Source organism: Geotrypetes seraphini, chromosome 4, assembly GCF_902459505.1.
Source record: "Geotrypetes seraphini chromosome 4, aGeoSer1.1, whole genome shotgun sequence".
Lineage (NCBI taxonomy): Eukaryota > Metazoa > Chordata > Amphibia > Gymnophiona > Dermophiidae > Geotrypetes > Geotrypetes seraphini.
Window position 1 is genome coordinate 257,673,815 of NC_047087.1, and position 17,216 is coordinate 257,691,030.

At 45.3% G+C, this 17,216-nt stretch overlaps 1 protein-coding gene across 3 annotated transcripts in view; it reads right to left on the reverse strand.

Moving 5' to 3' along the window:
• HTR7 (5-hydroxytryptamine receptor 7) overlaps positions 1-17,216 on the reverse strand; it is a 99,772-nt gene that overhangs the window by 48,181 nt on the left and 34,375 nt on the right. For all 3 annotated transcript variants that reach the window (XM_033941498.1, XM_033941501.1, XM_033941500.1), the window contains exon 2: positions 449-1,192. In XM_033941498.1, coding sequence (XP_033797389.1) covers positions 449-1,192 — 744 coding nt within the window. The remainder of the gene's footprint in view (positions 1-448; positions 1,193-17,216) is intronic.

Genomic DNA, 17,216 nt, shown 5'->3' on the forward strand with positions numbered 1-17,216 from the left:
GTCTAGGTGATGTTGTCACCTAGTTGTTGCTTACCTTATTTCCCCTACTTTCAAACTTATGCTTATTTTGCTTAGTTGCTATATTTGTTTTATCATAACCAATGAAAATTATTGAACTAAAAAAATGTGTCAGTACACTTGGCGGTGTCCGCACCAGGCTCCTTGGATGACATCACCCCATCAGAGATTATAATGCCTGTTTCTCCTGGGAAAAAATGGTATCCTATTTTCCCTTTTTTTTTTTTATTTGTATTTATTAGCTTTAAAATGGATTAACACAGTAATCACACTACTTTATCCAAGACAGGTTGCAATATGTTAGACCCAAAGTCATAGCAACCTCACTCATTCCTATTATAGATACTTCATTCTGAAATAAAATTTAACTTCTAATATACATTCATATCACATAGTTACATTTCCTCAAGTAGATATAAAGTTATCTTACAGCAGAAGATCTGGTCGTTCCGCAAGCTTCAGAGCCTCGTGCATCCCAGCAGCTGAAAGTTTCCGGTTGATATTCCTGTATCTGCACTGTAGCAGATTCCGATATGTTGTCCTCAAGTCTCGGTTGAAAAAGGCATATATAAAAGGGTTAATGAGAGAATTTGCATATCCCAGCCACAGAAATGTTCTCTCAAGCCAGAAGGGAATGCAACTACATTCTGTACCACATATAAAAGGTCTTGCTGTTGAAAGGATGAAAAATGGCAACCAACACACTGTAAAAGCTCCAACAATTATCCCAAGAGTAGTAGCTGCCTTCTGCTCCCGTTTAAAGATGGAAATGTTTTTTCTATCGTTCTTAAGTAACCTTGAAAAATTGGTACATTCTTCAGATTCTCTGTGTAGTCTGACAACTCCGTTTATAGAACCTTCGTCTTCTTCAGGCCGCGGGAAACCGGCATATTTGTGTTTTGCCGCACTCCTCTTTGCGGCCTTGTAAATCTGATAGTACATGAACAGCATTACTGACATCGGGATATAAAATGCAACTGCAGTTGAATAGATGGTATATCCAAAATCTTGGCTGATTAGGCAAACTTTTTCATCGTTTACATTTTGGGCCCAGCCAAAGAGAGGTGGTAAAGTGATAGACGCAGAGAGGAGCCATACAGACAGAATCATTTTTGCCATACATTTCCCGTTTTGCCTCACAGGGTATGTAAGGGGTCTTGTTATTCCAAGGTACCTAGAAAAATCACACACATTTATTATTGGATTATTAAAATGTTATGCATACTGTAGCCTGCCATCCAAAGTTTCAATAAATAATATGCCTGATTAAATGAATATTTATCGTACAGATAATTGCTATTTTACCCTGTATTTTAAGTAATGTCTGACATTTGCTATTTAGCACATCATTGCAAATCAAAAAGTTGCAAATAAAAAGGGGCAATTTTCAAATAAACCATGTAGTTATAAAGTATGCAGTTACAGTATATTGCAGAATGTCCTTTGCACTTAATTTTCAAAGAAGGCTACTTCAGTATTTGACTGCCCTAACAAAATATGGTTCATAGACAACGTGGAAGACAAAGGCGCGCGCCGACAACTGAGCGCAAGACGGAGGCACGCACCGAAGAAAATTACTGTTTTTAGCGGCTCCGACGGGAGGTTTTGTTGGGGAGCACCCCCAGTTTACTTAATACAAATCGCGCCGGCATTGGGGGGGGTTTGGAGGGTTGTAACCCCCCACATTTTACTGTAAACTTAACTTAACTTTTCCCTGTATTAAGTAAAGTGGGGGGTTCCCCCCCCGCCCCCCCGTCGGAGCCCTTAAAACAGTAATTGTCTGCTCGCGCCTTTGTCCCGGCGCGCTTTTGACCTGACACCCAAAATATACTCCCAGGATCTCCATTTAACCCAGCTGAACATGTTTACAGAAAGTCAAATGTTAATTTAGCAAGACAATGAAAGACAGTTATCAGATGTCCCCAGTGAAATCTTGTGACAGTTTTCCCCAGATGAATCACCATTTAGCTATGAAAATGGCTTGAAAATTAGTGAATGACTAATATTTTAGGTTCAAGTTTTTTTCTTTTTGAATAAAATGTGCAGTGTTCTCATAACCTTATTGGTTCTGAAGAAAACTGGATATCAAAAGTAGGTTATAGCTGGGGCTAATTAATATAATACAAAGCTTTGGGTTAGGCCAACTGCAGGGTTGAGGGGAATATAGGATTGTTCCAACTTCTACTCCATTAGCATTAGAGAAAAATGAACAACCTCAAAAAGCTGGCCATAAATAGTTTCAGGTTGGTAACCTGCAGTGACATTTCTAGCAAGAGATTCAGGAGATGAGCTAAAAAATCAGAGGTGACCAACCTCAGCCCTCGCCAAGTCACTTTTTCAGGGTTTCCTCAATGAATATGCATGAGATCTATCTGCATACAATGGAGGCAGTGCATGCAAATCATCACATGCATATTCATTGGAGAAATTCTGAAAACCCTACTAGATTGAGGTTCATGAGAACCAAGGTTGGACACTCCTGTGCTAAGCATTAGTGCAATATGTTCCCTTAACCAACGTTAATATGCTCACTGTTTGTGCTGGATGATGCCAAGTCTTGCTCTCTGAGAGTCACCTATAATATTTGCTAATTCTTCTTTTGACTTCTCTATTGATGTGAAGAAACTTAAGTTCTGTATCACTACCACCTTTCCAAAATCTATCCTTCAGAGTTACACACAGACTGACATTATGTGGTGTAGAACTGCAGATTCTCTTCTTTATTCCTGAGAATCTGAAAAATACTTCGAGCAAGTAAGGCAGGTAAGGAGAAGGAGACTACCCTCGCGGCTCGAGTGCACTGCGATCCAACCCCGCAGGAACCCCGCGACCCTCGGAGGCGTCCCCACGGGATCCCCGCGACCCTAGGGGGCGTCCCCACGGGATCCCCGTGACCCAAAGGGGGAACCCGCGGGATCCCCACGGGTCCCGCGGGATTCCCGTCATCCCCGTTCCCGTGCAGCTCTCTACTTTGAGTCTGGATTTAAATACTGGCAGAGATGGAGCCTGATGTATCGAGTCAGGCAGTTTGTTCTAGATATATGGTGCAGCCAGGTAGAAGGGCCGGAGCCTGGAGTTGGCTGTAGAGAAGGGTACAGGTAAGAGACTTATCCGATGAGCAGAGTCCCCGTGGGTTAGTGTGGGGAGAGATGAGAAAGGAGAAATACTGAGGAGCTGTAGAATACACATGTAGGTCAGTAAGAGGCATTTGAACTGTAAGCAGAAACGCATAGAGAGTCAATGAAGTGACTTGAAGTGAGGGGTAATATGGGCATAGCGACATTGACGGAATAGGAGGCATGCGGCAGAGTTCTGAACAGATTGAAGGGAGAGAGATGGTTTAGCAGAAGGCCAATGAAAAGCAGGTTGCAGTAGTCTAGGCAAGAGGTGATGAGGGTCTTGGCAGTACACTCAGAAAGAAAGGGTATGATTTTAGCAATATTGTAAAGAAAGAAATGGTGCCTTAATTTCATCTAACTTGAGCAGCAAAGCCATTTAAAAGCAATTTTTAAATTGTTTGAACACATTATTGAATGCTGAGGGTGCTATGCAATCTTGAGGAGCTCTTCCCATGCTCCATTCCTTGGGGTTGGGTGGTTTATTTGCCTATTAACAAATTCATCATTATGTCGAGTCATTGGCTCATCCGGGCCTACGGTTTCGATAGGGCCACCAATTTCGTCTTTTTTTTTTTGCTCAGTTTCTTGATAGTGGCCTGACGGTGTCTGGGTTGCATGGCGCTATACGATGCCTCTCTCTTCGGAAGTCTTATGAGGCTTTGGGGCATCGCTGGGGGAGAGATCTGGGTATACCTGTCGAGTCTCTGAATTTTTCTTCCCTTATTAATCGCATTTCCTCTATTTCTATTAGCGCCGAACTGAGGGAATGCCAATTTCGAATGGTCCATCAAGCATATTTTTCTCAGGAGCGGGTGCACAAAGCTGGGGTATTTCTTCCCTGACCTGCCCTAAGTGTCAACAGGGCTGTAATTCATTTTTTCATGCATTTTAGGTGTGCCCTTGTATGAAATTTTTTTGGAGGGCTGTACTCCACTTTCTGGAAAGGCTTTTTGGCCAATCTCTTCCGATGTCGCCTGTAGGCTTGTTTCTAGATTGGTATGAATCTTTGAGGGTGTCTGCGCAGGGACATCGGATGTTGATCCGGAAGGCTGCAATTGTAGGTAAGAAGATCATACTGAGTTTCTGGATGCAGGTGGCCGCACCTGCCTACTGGGCTTGGAGAAATCGCATTCATAATTTGATGCTCTTGGAGCAATGCTATGCCCGCTTGTCGTTCATGCAGAAAAAAGTCTTTTTGCAGATCTGGGACTCCTATATTTAATAGCTTTCCCCTAGGGCCAGAAGTCTGGTCTTAAACTCGTTTTAGCTGATGATACCATATGTCATCGGCTGCTTCCCCGGGATGGTTGGTATGTTGTTTGGCTGAGTGTGGATGGTTGGTATGGATTGTTGGGTGAGTGTTGTCAGTACGTCTGATGGTATTGGGCTCGATTCGGGGGGAGTGGTTGGGGGGTTGTCCTCTTTGACGTTTGCTGAGTGGCATAAGAACACAGCTAACTCAGCAGTCTCTCTGCTCTTTTCTGCTATCTTCGGGGTACTGGATAGGGGTTTGGGGGGGTTTCTGGGGTGGGGGAAGTGTGTGCATTTGGGAGTGGGTTGGGCTGTAGCTGGGGGTTTCTTTGAAAAACCTGTTTGTTGTACTATTGGTATCCTCGATCTTGTTGAACCATTGTTTTGTTTTGTGTATTTACTGATTGTGCATCAATAAAACATGATTTACATTAAATTGTTTGAACACAAAAATGTAGGCACCTAGAACAAAACCGGCACATAGATCATGTTTAAAGGGGCACCTTAGAATGCGTAAGGTTGAAGTAAGCTTGGCTAATGCTGAAAATGATCTTAGGTGTCCTTAGGCGCCTCTGTAAACGCAATTCACGTCAAGCATAGGAACCAGAAATGTAGGCCTCAAAAACTCTGGCCTACATTTCTGGCACCTATGTTTGAGGTAGATGTGATTCTACAAACGGCACTAGTGCACAATTGACACACAATTGGTGGCCATTTTTTTAGGCAGCCACCAATACTGACACCATTTGTGGAATCTGGCCCTTATCGCCCTTTGTTTGAATCCCCTCCCAAATCACTTGTTTAGGGCTACCCACTGACATTTGGCAGCACAACCAGTTAGTGGCAAAGACTATCATTACAGACTGCTAAACTCAAAGCTGGCTATTTTGTGGGCAGTAAATGGGCACAGTCAGCACCTATGCCATTAAGTGTCAATATTCAGCACTTAACCACCTAAGTTTAGCGGTAAAAATGGACCGCATAAAAGTCAGTCCTATTTTTATGAAGTGTTTTATATACAGGGAAGTGATGAATATTGCACTTAGCCACATTAGAGATAGCTGGCCTCATGAGCTCGGCTATTCAGTGCTCATGCCCGGATATGATCCAGTACTGAATATCTGGGACTAATGCTAGCAGCAGCTAAAAACTCACTCACTACCACTGGCTGAATATTGACTTTGTAAGAACTAAAATTGACAACATGGAATTCCTAACTGCTTTTAATATGCACTTCCTACTTTGTTCATGTTTTGGGTATTAAGTGTATGAAAATGGCATTGGGAAAGGAGCAGAACCCCTCCTAGAAGACTCACCCACTCACAGCACAGGCTAGAGGGGAGCACAAAGACCATTGTTGCAACAAATACAAGAGAGTTGTGCAGGTCTGAGAACTCTAACTTCAAGTAAAAAGTAAGGGAAGTACTTCTGGTAGGTTTTGGACTCACCAAGGCCAACAAGCAGAGCTGAGTGCAACAATGAGTAATAATCAAAAGGAACAAGGAGCGCTGCCAGCAAAGCTTGAGCTCTGCATGGCAATAGATGAATAGCAATGGAATAAGCGTAACAAATTTAACAAAATGAACTGCAGCCACGAGAAGTATGTCCAGCAATCGTAAGCCTTTGCATTACAGAAATTGGTTAGCCTCACTGAGTCGAGACCTGGTACAGAAGACATGATTAGTTTTAGAGAGAGCAGATCATTTAAAGAAAGAGTATAGCACAGTGTATCACTGTCAAACTAAATGTGCATGCTTCACCCAAAACTGAAACTTAAAGATATTCAGCTAAAGAGGCAAAAGAAAATCAGCAGTTTGGAGAAATCAAAATAATTATATCCTGTTTATTTAAAAATGTGATGTGGACCAAATCAGTGGCTCTCTGTGTTATTCACTATCGTGAAAAAAGACCAGGGTTTAATTCCTGGATCAGATCTGTGATATTTAGGGGATAATTCTACAACTACATAATTAGGCACCCAAAGGGGACTTGATAGGAACATAATCTATACATTAGCATTTTCAGCCCAGTTTTCAGGATCCACCAGGCAAAAAGCAATTCATAACAAACATAAAATAAGAAATCACAAATAAAAAAACATAAATATCAATAATCAATCTGAAATTATAAATCACTAATAAGACCAATAAAAACACCTAATGAGGTGATATATAAAAAAGAAACAATCTTTCAACCATGAGAAGGATGATTTCAGATATTTTCTGAAGTGCAATAATGTAAGTCCAATCTGCAGACTCAAAGGGAGTCTATTACATTCCTAAAGAGTGGAGAAATATGGATAACTTATACTATTCTATAAGTTATGCATGTAATTGTGAGTCCTGCCCTAGTTCCACCCAGAATCCACCTACATTTATGCCTACCTGTCAAATATATTCTATGTAAAATATGCAAGTATTTACAGAATAGCACTTAGGAAGAATACAAGCATTTTTATATACTGTATAATAATAATAATAAAAGTTTATATACCGCAGGACCGTGAAGTTCTATGCGGTTTACAAAGATTAAAAGGTATTACAGATTGAGTGGAATAAACATAGTTCAAAGTTAGTGAATAACAGTTCTAAAGATCATTTGTTGAGGACTAAGATTGTATAGGTCAGTTACCTAAGTACTTCAAGAACAGATGTGTTTTTAGGCATTTCCTGAATTCCCTATAAGTAGTAGGCACGAGCAGTTGTTCCAGATCTTTAGCCCATAATGCTGCTTGATGTGTAAATATGTTAGTGCCTATGGTCCTTTTATGTGTAAATATGTTAGAGCCTATGGTAAATATGTCCTTTTATGTGTAAACTAGTATTTTAGCCCATTACATTAATGGGTGCTAGCTGTCTGTCTTTCTTTCCCCCCACTTCCCTGTGCAGCAGCCACAGCAGCATTCCCTCCCCCTCTATGTCCCTGTGCACAGCATTTCCCCCCACCCTACTTGCCTGTACAGCAGCATTTCGAACCCCCCCCCCCACTTCCCTGTGCAGCAGCCACAGCAGCAGCATTTCTTCCCCCCCACACCACTTCCCTGTGCAGCAGTAGCATTTCCCTTACCCCCCTTCCCTTCCCGCAGTCCCGCCCACACACACACACACTACCCTGTGCAACAGCAGCATTTCCCGGCCTTCCCTGTGCAGAAGCAGCATTTCCCCCCCCCCCCCCACACACACACTTCCCTGTGCAGCAGAAATATTTCCCACCCTTCCCCGTGCAGAAGCAGCATTTTTCCCCCCCACACACACACACTTCCCTGTGCAGCAGCATGCAGCCATGCACGTGGCCAGCCCCTCCCCATCCACTTAAGAAAATCTCAGTCCTACTCCCTTACAACACCTCGACGCGAAACACAGGAGGGAATCCGGCAGCCCCCCTCCTTACCCTGCTATGCCGTCCTGCTCTCGCCGGGCCATATGCCAGAACTCCAGCTGCCTTCCTCAAAACCTTGGCACTATGAAGGCCAACGGCAGCAGTGGGAGCATAGGCACTCGGCGAGTGTAAGAAGAAACCCGACGCAGTGCCGCTACACATCGGACTGGCTTCGGCATCTTCTATCCACTGCGGCCAACCCTAGCGGAAACAGGAAGTAGTCAGAGAGGGTGGGTCACAGTGGACAGAAGACGGCGAGGCCAGCGTTAGTGCGGTGCAGCGCTTTTCTCTTAATTTAAAGCGGGTGAGCCGGCCAGAAGGAGGAGGCTTTGGCGGTGGTGGTTTTGGAAGTGAGTGAGGGGGGGGAGTCACCGGCTATGCTGTATGTCTCCGAGTTGCCTGGCTGCCGCATCCGCACTCCTGCTGGCCACGGACCTACTGATCACAGATCAGAGATCAAGGAAGCACGCAGGTAAGTGCGCATGCGCGGCTAGGGTTTTATTATATAGGATATGTTAGTGCCTATGGTCCTTTTATTAAGCTACAGCAAAAAATTGCCTTAGCACACCCTTACACTGGTTTCTCCCACATACTAAGGCCATTTTTACTGCATTTCTATTTTCCATATTAATGACATGCGCTAATGTTAACCAAGGCTTTGATTCAAATGAGTATAAAGCTAGTGGTACTAGGGGCTCCTTTTACAACGGTGCGTTAGGGCCTTAACGCGTGGAATAGCACACGCTAAAATGTCATGCGCACTAGCCGCTACCGCCTCCTCTTGAGCAGGTGGTAGTTTCTGGGGCAGTGCGCGCTAATCCAGTGCATGCGCTAAAAACGCTAGCGCACCTTTGTAAAAGGAGCCCTAGATGTCCATACTTAGGGTTACCAGTCGTCGTGATTTCCCCGGACATGTCCTCTTTCTTGAGGACGTGTCTGGGGGTCCGGACGGCTTTTCAAAACCTGGCACTTTGTCCGGGTTTTGAAAAGCCTCCATCAAAATTGCCATCGAGCAGGAGAGCAATGTGGTGATGTCACACGCACGCGTGTGATGTCGTGTCGCATGTGCGCATGCGCACATGCCCTCCTGCCCGACCAGAGCAGGCAGCAGGGGCCGGGGCTAGGGCATGATGGGGCGGGGCTGAGTGGGACTAGGGGTGGGTCTAAGGGGTCCAGATTTTCCAAATGAAAAATCTGGTAACCCTATCCATACTGCATATCACACAATATAGAAACATAGAAGATGACGGCAGAAAAGGGTTCCAGCCCATCAAGTCTGCCCACTCTGCTTACCCACCCCCTGTCTATGCCCTAATGACCCAATTTCCTTATCTTGACCCTCGTAGGGATCCCACATGATAATTCTGAAGCTGGATATTGGATCTTCAGTGGTGATGCTTTGTCTCATTCGAAGAGAAACCTTAGTTTGCTTTATATAGCCATCAATCCATTGCAATCTTCAGAAATGTGTTTATAAAGATTCAGTTTTCAATTAGGTAACACGATTTCTTCATCTGGCTTTGTCTTTTAATAATAAACTTTAAATATAGCAATATTTTCACAGTAAATTTAAAGCAAACTTAGCTTTCACCATTTGAACACCAAGTAAAACAAGCTTAAAAGTGCACACTTGAGGGGAAATTCTATAATGAGGCACCTGCATTTAGATGTTACTTGGCGCCCATTCCAAAAAAGGAAAGATGGCGCCTGCCCAAACAAGAGGGATATACGCATAGGCAGAACTTAGGCAGAGATTGGACAGATGGCCCATGTGAGTCCACCATTGCTCCACCCATGGGTATATCCCCCTTGCAAGTAAGTGCTATGTAAGTTACATAGGTATTAACAAACCAAAGAGCAGACCATCTGCCTCTCTTACATCTTTTTGAGTTACATGGATATTTGAGGGATAGTGCTTAGGTGGCATTTTGGTAATTGAGCATGTATGGTCAGACATACATATGTAGATGTTAATATTCTAGAATTAGAAACAAAAGTGGAATTCAAAAGTCAATAAAGGTTAATTCTTATCTTCCAGTATGCCCAGAAGAAACGCCATTATTCACGGCAGTCACCGGCATGAGCTGTTCATGTATAAGTGCTTTTTGAGGTCAAAATATAGACCATTTTCGCACAAGTTGACTAGAGCACTTCTAGTCTCTGCTTTTTGGACTGATTCTCTGACGAAGCAATGGGTGAAACGGGCCCGTTGGGATCAGTGTTTTGAATCAATGATTCTTCAACCATATGATAAGTTGATTGGATGCATAAGGATTTTCTAACATTGATTATATATGAATTTTTAAGAGCATATCAATAATAAGTGTACTTAAAAATTCACAAGGGTGGCGGGAGATGGTGACTATTGGAGGGGAGCCCATATTGTTCTTGTGCATATTAATTGATTCAATTTTCTATACCGTTCTCCAAGGGCAGCTCAGAACGGTTTAATTGAATTTATTCAGGTACTCAAGCATTTTTCCCTGTCTATCCCGGCGGGCTCACAATTTATCTAATAATGATAACTTTATTTTTTCTATACCGCCACAATCTTGCGACTTCTAGGCGGTTTACAGTAAAGAGAGCTGGACATCAGCGAATTACAGAATACTGGTAGGGAAGATGTCACTGAGCAGTCAGTGATTACAGAGTACAATTAGTGAGAAACACAATATCGACATGTTACAGTGAAGCGGGCTGGACAATTAGCAAATTCCAGAATACAATTGGCGAAGATGTCACTGAACAGTCAGTGGAAACAGAATCTAATGTACCTGGCCCCACCCACTCCCCCAGTGGTCACTGACCACCCCCTTCCCAACCCCCAAAAGTTTGAATAAAACAGTACAGTGGAAACAGAATCTAATGTACCTGGGGCAACGAGATTAAGTGACTTAACCAGGGTCACAAGGAGCAGTGTGGGTTTGAACTCACAACCTCAGGGTGCTAAGGCTGTAGCTTTAACCACTGCACTACACTCTCCCCACATATGCCTTATGGTGGTGCTTCCAAATCATCATCATTCTTTTCTCTGAGTTGGAGGGAGGGGTTCCTCTTCCCAGCTATATGGCTGGTTTAAGGGCTCCTTTTACTAAGCTGCGCTAGCGGTTTCAGTGTGCCCTAAATTGCCACACGCACTAGACGCTAACGCCGCCATTCAGCTGGCATTAGTTTTTTCATTTAGCGCAGGGGGGGTTGCGCGCGCTAAAAACGCTACCGCAGCTTAGTAAAAGGAGCCCTAAGTGCTTACACCTAAATGTTGGGTATGTGTTTATCCAGTTATGCTAGGTGCTACTACTAAGGTGCGCTAGCATTTTTAGCACGCACTAAAGATTAACGCGCGCTAACCCCCGCGCTACACAAAAAATACTAACGCAAGCTCTATGGAGGCATTAGCGCACCTTAGTAAAAGGAGCCCAAAGCCACGGAAGTGATGCTGCTGCAGTAAATGTGCCCGAAGTCCATTCAAGTCCTATGGGCTTCGGTGAATCTGCTGCGGCAAAATTGTTACCCTGGCTTTGCAAGAGAGGCAGCAGTGATTTTTACTAGAAAGTTCTTGTGAAATTTTCTACTCTTATTAATGGCTAATTTGCATGATTTTTCAGTTCATTAGTGATACGGCAAACAAAGTTATGTGCAAAAAATGTCACTTACAAGTGCATGGACTAGTTGATCTTTTAGAGCAGTAGTTCCCAACCCTCTTCTGGAGGACCACCGGGCCAGTCGGGTTTTCAGGAAAGCCCTAATGAATATGCATGAGAGAGAACTGCATATAATGGAGGTGCCAGGCCTGCAAATCTGCTCCATGCATATTCATTAGGGCTATCCTGAAAACCCGACTGGCCTGGTGGTCCTCCAGGACAGGGTTGGGAACCACTGTTTTAGAGCACATAACATGAATGAAGCTATTCTTACTTTTGTATGCCAGCCTCATTGCTATGTCCATATTCAAATTACATTGGTTTTATAACACTTCCACAGCTTTCTATATAAAACTTTTCCCTCTTCGAAAAATGTTTACATTTAAAATGAGATTCATGAATTCAAAATCAGACCTTTTGTTGTACCCCAACATAGTTTCTTGTACATGAGAAAATGCTGAGCAGCATATCAATCTTAGGGTCTTTATCTTGGTTACATGCACTGTATCCAGCTGTTTCTGCATCTGTTTTAGAAATAATGGTCTGCTAAATTATGCAGGTTTCATAGCACAGATAGCATGGCATTCGATACACCAAACTAGTTTTCAGAAGTTTCCAATGGACCTTAGTTTAAAATTGATGCATTTTCTAAAGCCATGCCTGTTTTCTATGAATACCAAATATGTGGGTAAATGCGACATACTACCAAAAAAATAAAGGTAATATAGGCAACTATGTATTGGCTGAAATGAAAGTGCAGAAACTTTCAAAAATTATTCTAATGCAAAACCATTTAAGAAGATATATTTCAATTGCAATCAATTTTTTTTTTTACATGAAAATATATGTTTCCTGTTTTATCGTATCCATTTCAGTGAAAAATCATTGATGGCAAAAAATAAAAATAAGAAACTGGAATAAATCAGACAGCTTTGAAGTCTTTCTTCTAAAATATACCCCACCCCTTTTACAAAACCGCGATAGCAGTTTTTAACGCAGGCTGGCGCACTGAGGCCCTGGTTCTCCAAAAGTGCGTCCCGATTTTAGGCAGCTGTAGACGTCCTACAGCTGTCTAATCAGCCAATCGGGACGCACTTTTTTTTTTTTTAAATGCTCCCCAGGCAGGCCTGAAGGCGCCTCCGGGAGCCTAGGGAGACCCGCAAGATGCCTAAGCTCGCCTACAGGCCTTAGGCGAACTTAGGCGGCCCTACGCGTCTCCCTAGTAGAGGAAGAGACGCTTAAAATGTAGGCCAGCAAAATGCTGGTCTACATTGTAAGTAGACGCGGCCGCTATACTGATCGCGGCAAGGGATCTCCCTGCTGCAATAAAGTATAGCGGCCGCGGCCGCCTGTCCCATCACCGACAGGAGGATGCCTAACTCCTCCTGTCGGAACCCCGAACCCCGGAACCCCCTCCCCCCCAAACTCGTAATCGCCGACAGGAGGATGCCCAACTCCTCCTGTCGGAATCCCGGAACCCCGACCCCCCCAAACTCGTAATCGCCGACAGGAGGATGCCCAACTCCTCCTGCCGGAAAGCCCAACGACCCCCTGCCCCAACTAATCTCCCTCCCCCAACTAACCTTTCAATGTTGGTCAGCTGGACGGGTCTTGCTGCCGTCTAGCCGACGGGTCTGCCTCGTGGAAATGAGACGGCACGCCCCTTCCCGGCCCATCCCCGCTAAATCTAAGGCCTGATTGGCCCAGGCTAGGCACCTTGGCCAATCAGGCCTTAGGATTAGTGGGGATGGGCGGATCCGCTATGCCTAAGGCCTGATTGGTCCAGGCTTCTACAGCCTGGGCCAATCAGGCCTTAGATTTAGCGGGGATGGGCCGGGAAGGGGCGTGCCATCTCATTTCCACGAGGCAGACCCGTCGGCTAGACGGCAGCAAGACCCGTCCAGCTGACCAACATTGAAAGGTTAGTTGGGGGAGGGAGATTAGTTGGGGCGGGGGGTCGTTGGGCTTTCCGGCAGGAGGAGTTGGGCATCCTCCTGTCGGCGATTACGAGTTTGGGGGAGGAGGGGGTTCCGGGGTTCTGACAGGAGGAGTTGGGCATCCTCCTGTCGGCGATTACGAGTTTGGGGGGGAGGGGGTTCCGGGGTTCCGACAGGAGGAGTTGGGCATCCTCCTGTCGGCGATTACGAGTTTGGGGGGGGTTCCGGGGTTCCGACTGGAGGAGTTGGGCATCCTCCTGTCGGCGATTACGAGTTTGGGGGGGAGGGGGTTCCGGGGTTCCGACAGGAGGAGATAGGTATCCTCCTGTCGGTGATGGGAAAGGCGGCCGCGGCCGCTATACTTTATTGCAGCAGGGAGATCCCTTGCCGCGATCAGTATAGCGGCCGCGTCTACTTACAATGTAGACCAGCATTTTGCTGGCCTACATTTTAAGCATCTCTTCCTCTACTAGGGAGACGCGTAGGGCCGCCTAAGTTCGCCTAAGGCCTGTAGGCGAGCTTAGGCATCTTGCGGGTCTCCCTAGGTTCCCGGAGGCGCCTTCAGGCCTGCCTGGGGAGCATTTTTTTTTTAAAAAACGTGCATCCCGATTGGCTGATTAGACAGCTGTAGGACGTCTACAGCTGCCTAAAATCGGGACGCACTTTTGGAGAATCAGGGCCTGAATGCTCTGTGCTGCTCCTGATACTCATAGGAACTCTGAGTTTCGGGAGCAGCACAGCGCATTCAGCGCACCAGCCTGCGCTAAAAACTGCTATCGCGGTTTTGTAAAAAGAGGGGATAAATTCCTTTAACCTTGATAAAAAGGTTTTCCTACTATTTTACTGGCATTTTAAAATTAATGCATCGACAGTGTAGCTTAAATAAAAGGAGATCTATACACATGAGATTTTCTCCCATTTTCAGCGTAATTTTATCAAGTAGGTCCAAAATACTAGCATATATGTGCTATTCTGTAAATATGTGTGTGTATCTTACATATTGTGACAGGCAAAGCCTATCATGGACTGAGAAGAAGAAAGGAAGCATACAGGAAAAGTTTACCAGTTTTCCCTATTCCACAGGAAATGAATGGGAAACCAAGATTAAAAAACTGTTCTTACCTATAACATTTGTAGTTCCTCCCCTCCTCCTTTTGTATCAGTTATGTCATTTACAAGTTTGTCCAAATTTTGTAAATGTATGTTACTACTCCCCTGTTTTCAGATTTGTAATACGCTTTGAAATAATGACAATGCGTGTATATCAAATTTTAAATAAAACTTGAAACTTGAAATCACACTGTCAAGGTTCTGGAAAATACATTGGGCTGGTGCAAGCAGAAGCAAAACCCAGGAAATTAGCCAAACATTCAGATTAGGGAATGCTGATAAGAATCCTGAGAGTTGTAGATTTATGCAACATAGTCCAGATTTACCTGGACATGTCCTCTTTTTAGAGGACTGTACAGGTGTCCAGAAGGCTTTCTAAATTGTCTGGGGTGAGCCTGCTGTCGTCAGCCTGCCCCGGAAGCCTTCTCTCTGCTACATCCGGCCTACATGAAAACAGGAAGTCACTGCAGACAGAAAGCTTCTGGGGCAGACTGATAGCAGTAGCTTCACCTCAATGATGCTTCCAGCCGGCCCAAAGATTAAATTTCAGCAGAGGTGGTAAGTGGGGGGACAAGGGAATGCCATAACCAACTCCAGGGTGGGCCGAGGCTGGAGAGAGAGCCCATGCCACCAGATCCAGCTGGGGGAGAGGGGTTGGAGGGGTTGGAGGGAAAGGGAAGGGAGCAAGAGAAAGAGAAGCACCCTTGGGGAGGTTGGAGGGAGGGAGGGAAACACCTGTGGGAAGGTTACAGAGGATGGGAAGGGGGTTTATGGAAATGGGTGAAAATTGTGGGGGTGGAGCAGGGTCATGTGTACTCTTTTCTGACTTCACAAACATGGTAGCCCTAGTCCAGGGGTGCCCAACGCGTCGATCGCGATCGACCGGTAGCTCAGGAAGGCAACGTGAGTCGATCGCAGAGCCGGGCTCTGTGATAGACTCGTGTTGCCGTCCCGATCTACCGGGCCTATCAGCCTTCCTCTCCCCGACGTCAAAGACGCCGACGCCAGGCATTAGGCTGTTTTTGTCATTTCGGGGGGGGGGGGCATGGTGGCGTGGTGGCGGCGGCAGCAGCAACAGCCTGAAAAAGAAATCATCCTGGCCCGGGTGGTGTCATACTCCGGAGCTTCTACAGCCTTCCTATCTCCCTCTCCCTTCTACATGCTCTCCGGCCACACACCCTGCTCCGTGGCTCTCTTCGGCAACTCAGTAGCAGCGATCGACACAAGCTTCTGACGTCGGGGACTACCCTCTGCGAGTCCCGCTTGTTTCAACTTCCTTTTTCCACAAAGGCGGGACTCGTAGAGGGAAGGCCTCGATGTCGGCAGCTTGTCTTGATCACCGCTGCTGACGAGTTGCTTAAGAGAGCCGCGGAGCAGAAGGGTTTTGCAAGGTGCAGGTAGAAGGGAGAGGGCCAGATGCAGGACTCATGGGTGAGGGAGCAGAAGAGAGAGAGAAAGAGAGAGGGGAGGGAAACAAAAGGAAATCTTTCATACTGGGCTGGGCCGGAGTGGAGGGAGGGTAGAAAGATTCTGGCTACAGGGTGCATTAACAAAGGAAAAGGGGGGAAAGCTGAAAATGGAGATAGTGACACAAAGAAGAGAAAGAGTAAGCAGGACCTACTGAATAAGGATAGAGATACAGAGGGGACATGAAGAGGAGGTGAAATAGAGACATAGAAGTAATGCTGAAAAAATGTGTGGGGGGGGAGATAAAGACATTGAAAGGGCAAATGGTGAACATGGGGTAAAGACAAGGACAGAGACAAATGAAGATTCTGAAAAAGTGGTGAGATAGGGATATAGGTGAGATGGACACAAAGAAGGGTGATGCTGGAAAATAGGTGGAATGGTAATTCTGACAGACACAGAAGGGAAATGCTGGATCAAGGAGAGATGGGGCTCAGGCTGGATGGAATGAGGAGAAATGCCTTGTTGGCCCGGAACTTCCTCTCCTACGTCAGAATTGACGACAGGGAGCGGAATGCTGGTCAGCGCGACGCTTCTGCAGGGAAAGCTTGGGACGGCGGTGGCTTGGGGGCTGTTCCCCGATGGCGGTGGCAGCAAACCGAGTGGCTTGGAGGAGGGCACGGAGAAAGAAAGAAAGGGGGCAGACAGGGAGACAGAAAGAAGGGGGAACAGGGAGACAGAAAGAAAAAGTTGGGGGAGAGAATGAGGTCTGGAGGAGAGGAAACATACAGGAGGCTGAAAGAAAGGAAGAAAGATTGGATGCACAGTCAGAAGGAGAAAGTGCAACCAGAGACTCATGAAATCACCAAACAGCAAAGGTAGGAAAAATGATTTTATTTTCAATTTAGTGATCAAAATGTGTCGGTTTTGAGAATTTATATCTGCTGTCTATATTTTGCACTATGGCTCCCTTTTACTGAACCGCAATAGCGTTTTTTAGCGCAGGGAGCCTATGAGCATTGAGAGCAGCACGAGGCATTCAGCGTAACTCCCTGTGCTAAAACCTACTATTGTGGTTTAGTAAAAAGGGAGGGGGTGTATTTGTCTATTTTTGTATTTTGTTACAGAGGTGACATTGCATAGAGTCATCTGCCGTGACCTCTTTAAAAAACCCGGAATATGAATAATTAACATTTTCTCTGCCTTTCAGTGTGCTTTGTGTTTTTTTTTAATTTTATTGTTGGTAGATCATTTTGACTTAGTCATTATAAAAGTAGCTCCCAAGCCCATAAAGTGTGGGCACCCCTGCCCTAGTCATTAACTACCCTTCAACCGTACAAGAGGGAGAAGCTGAC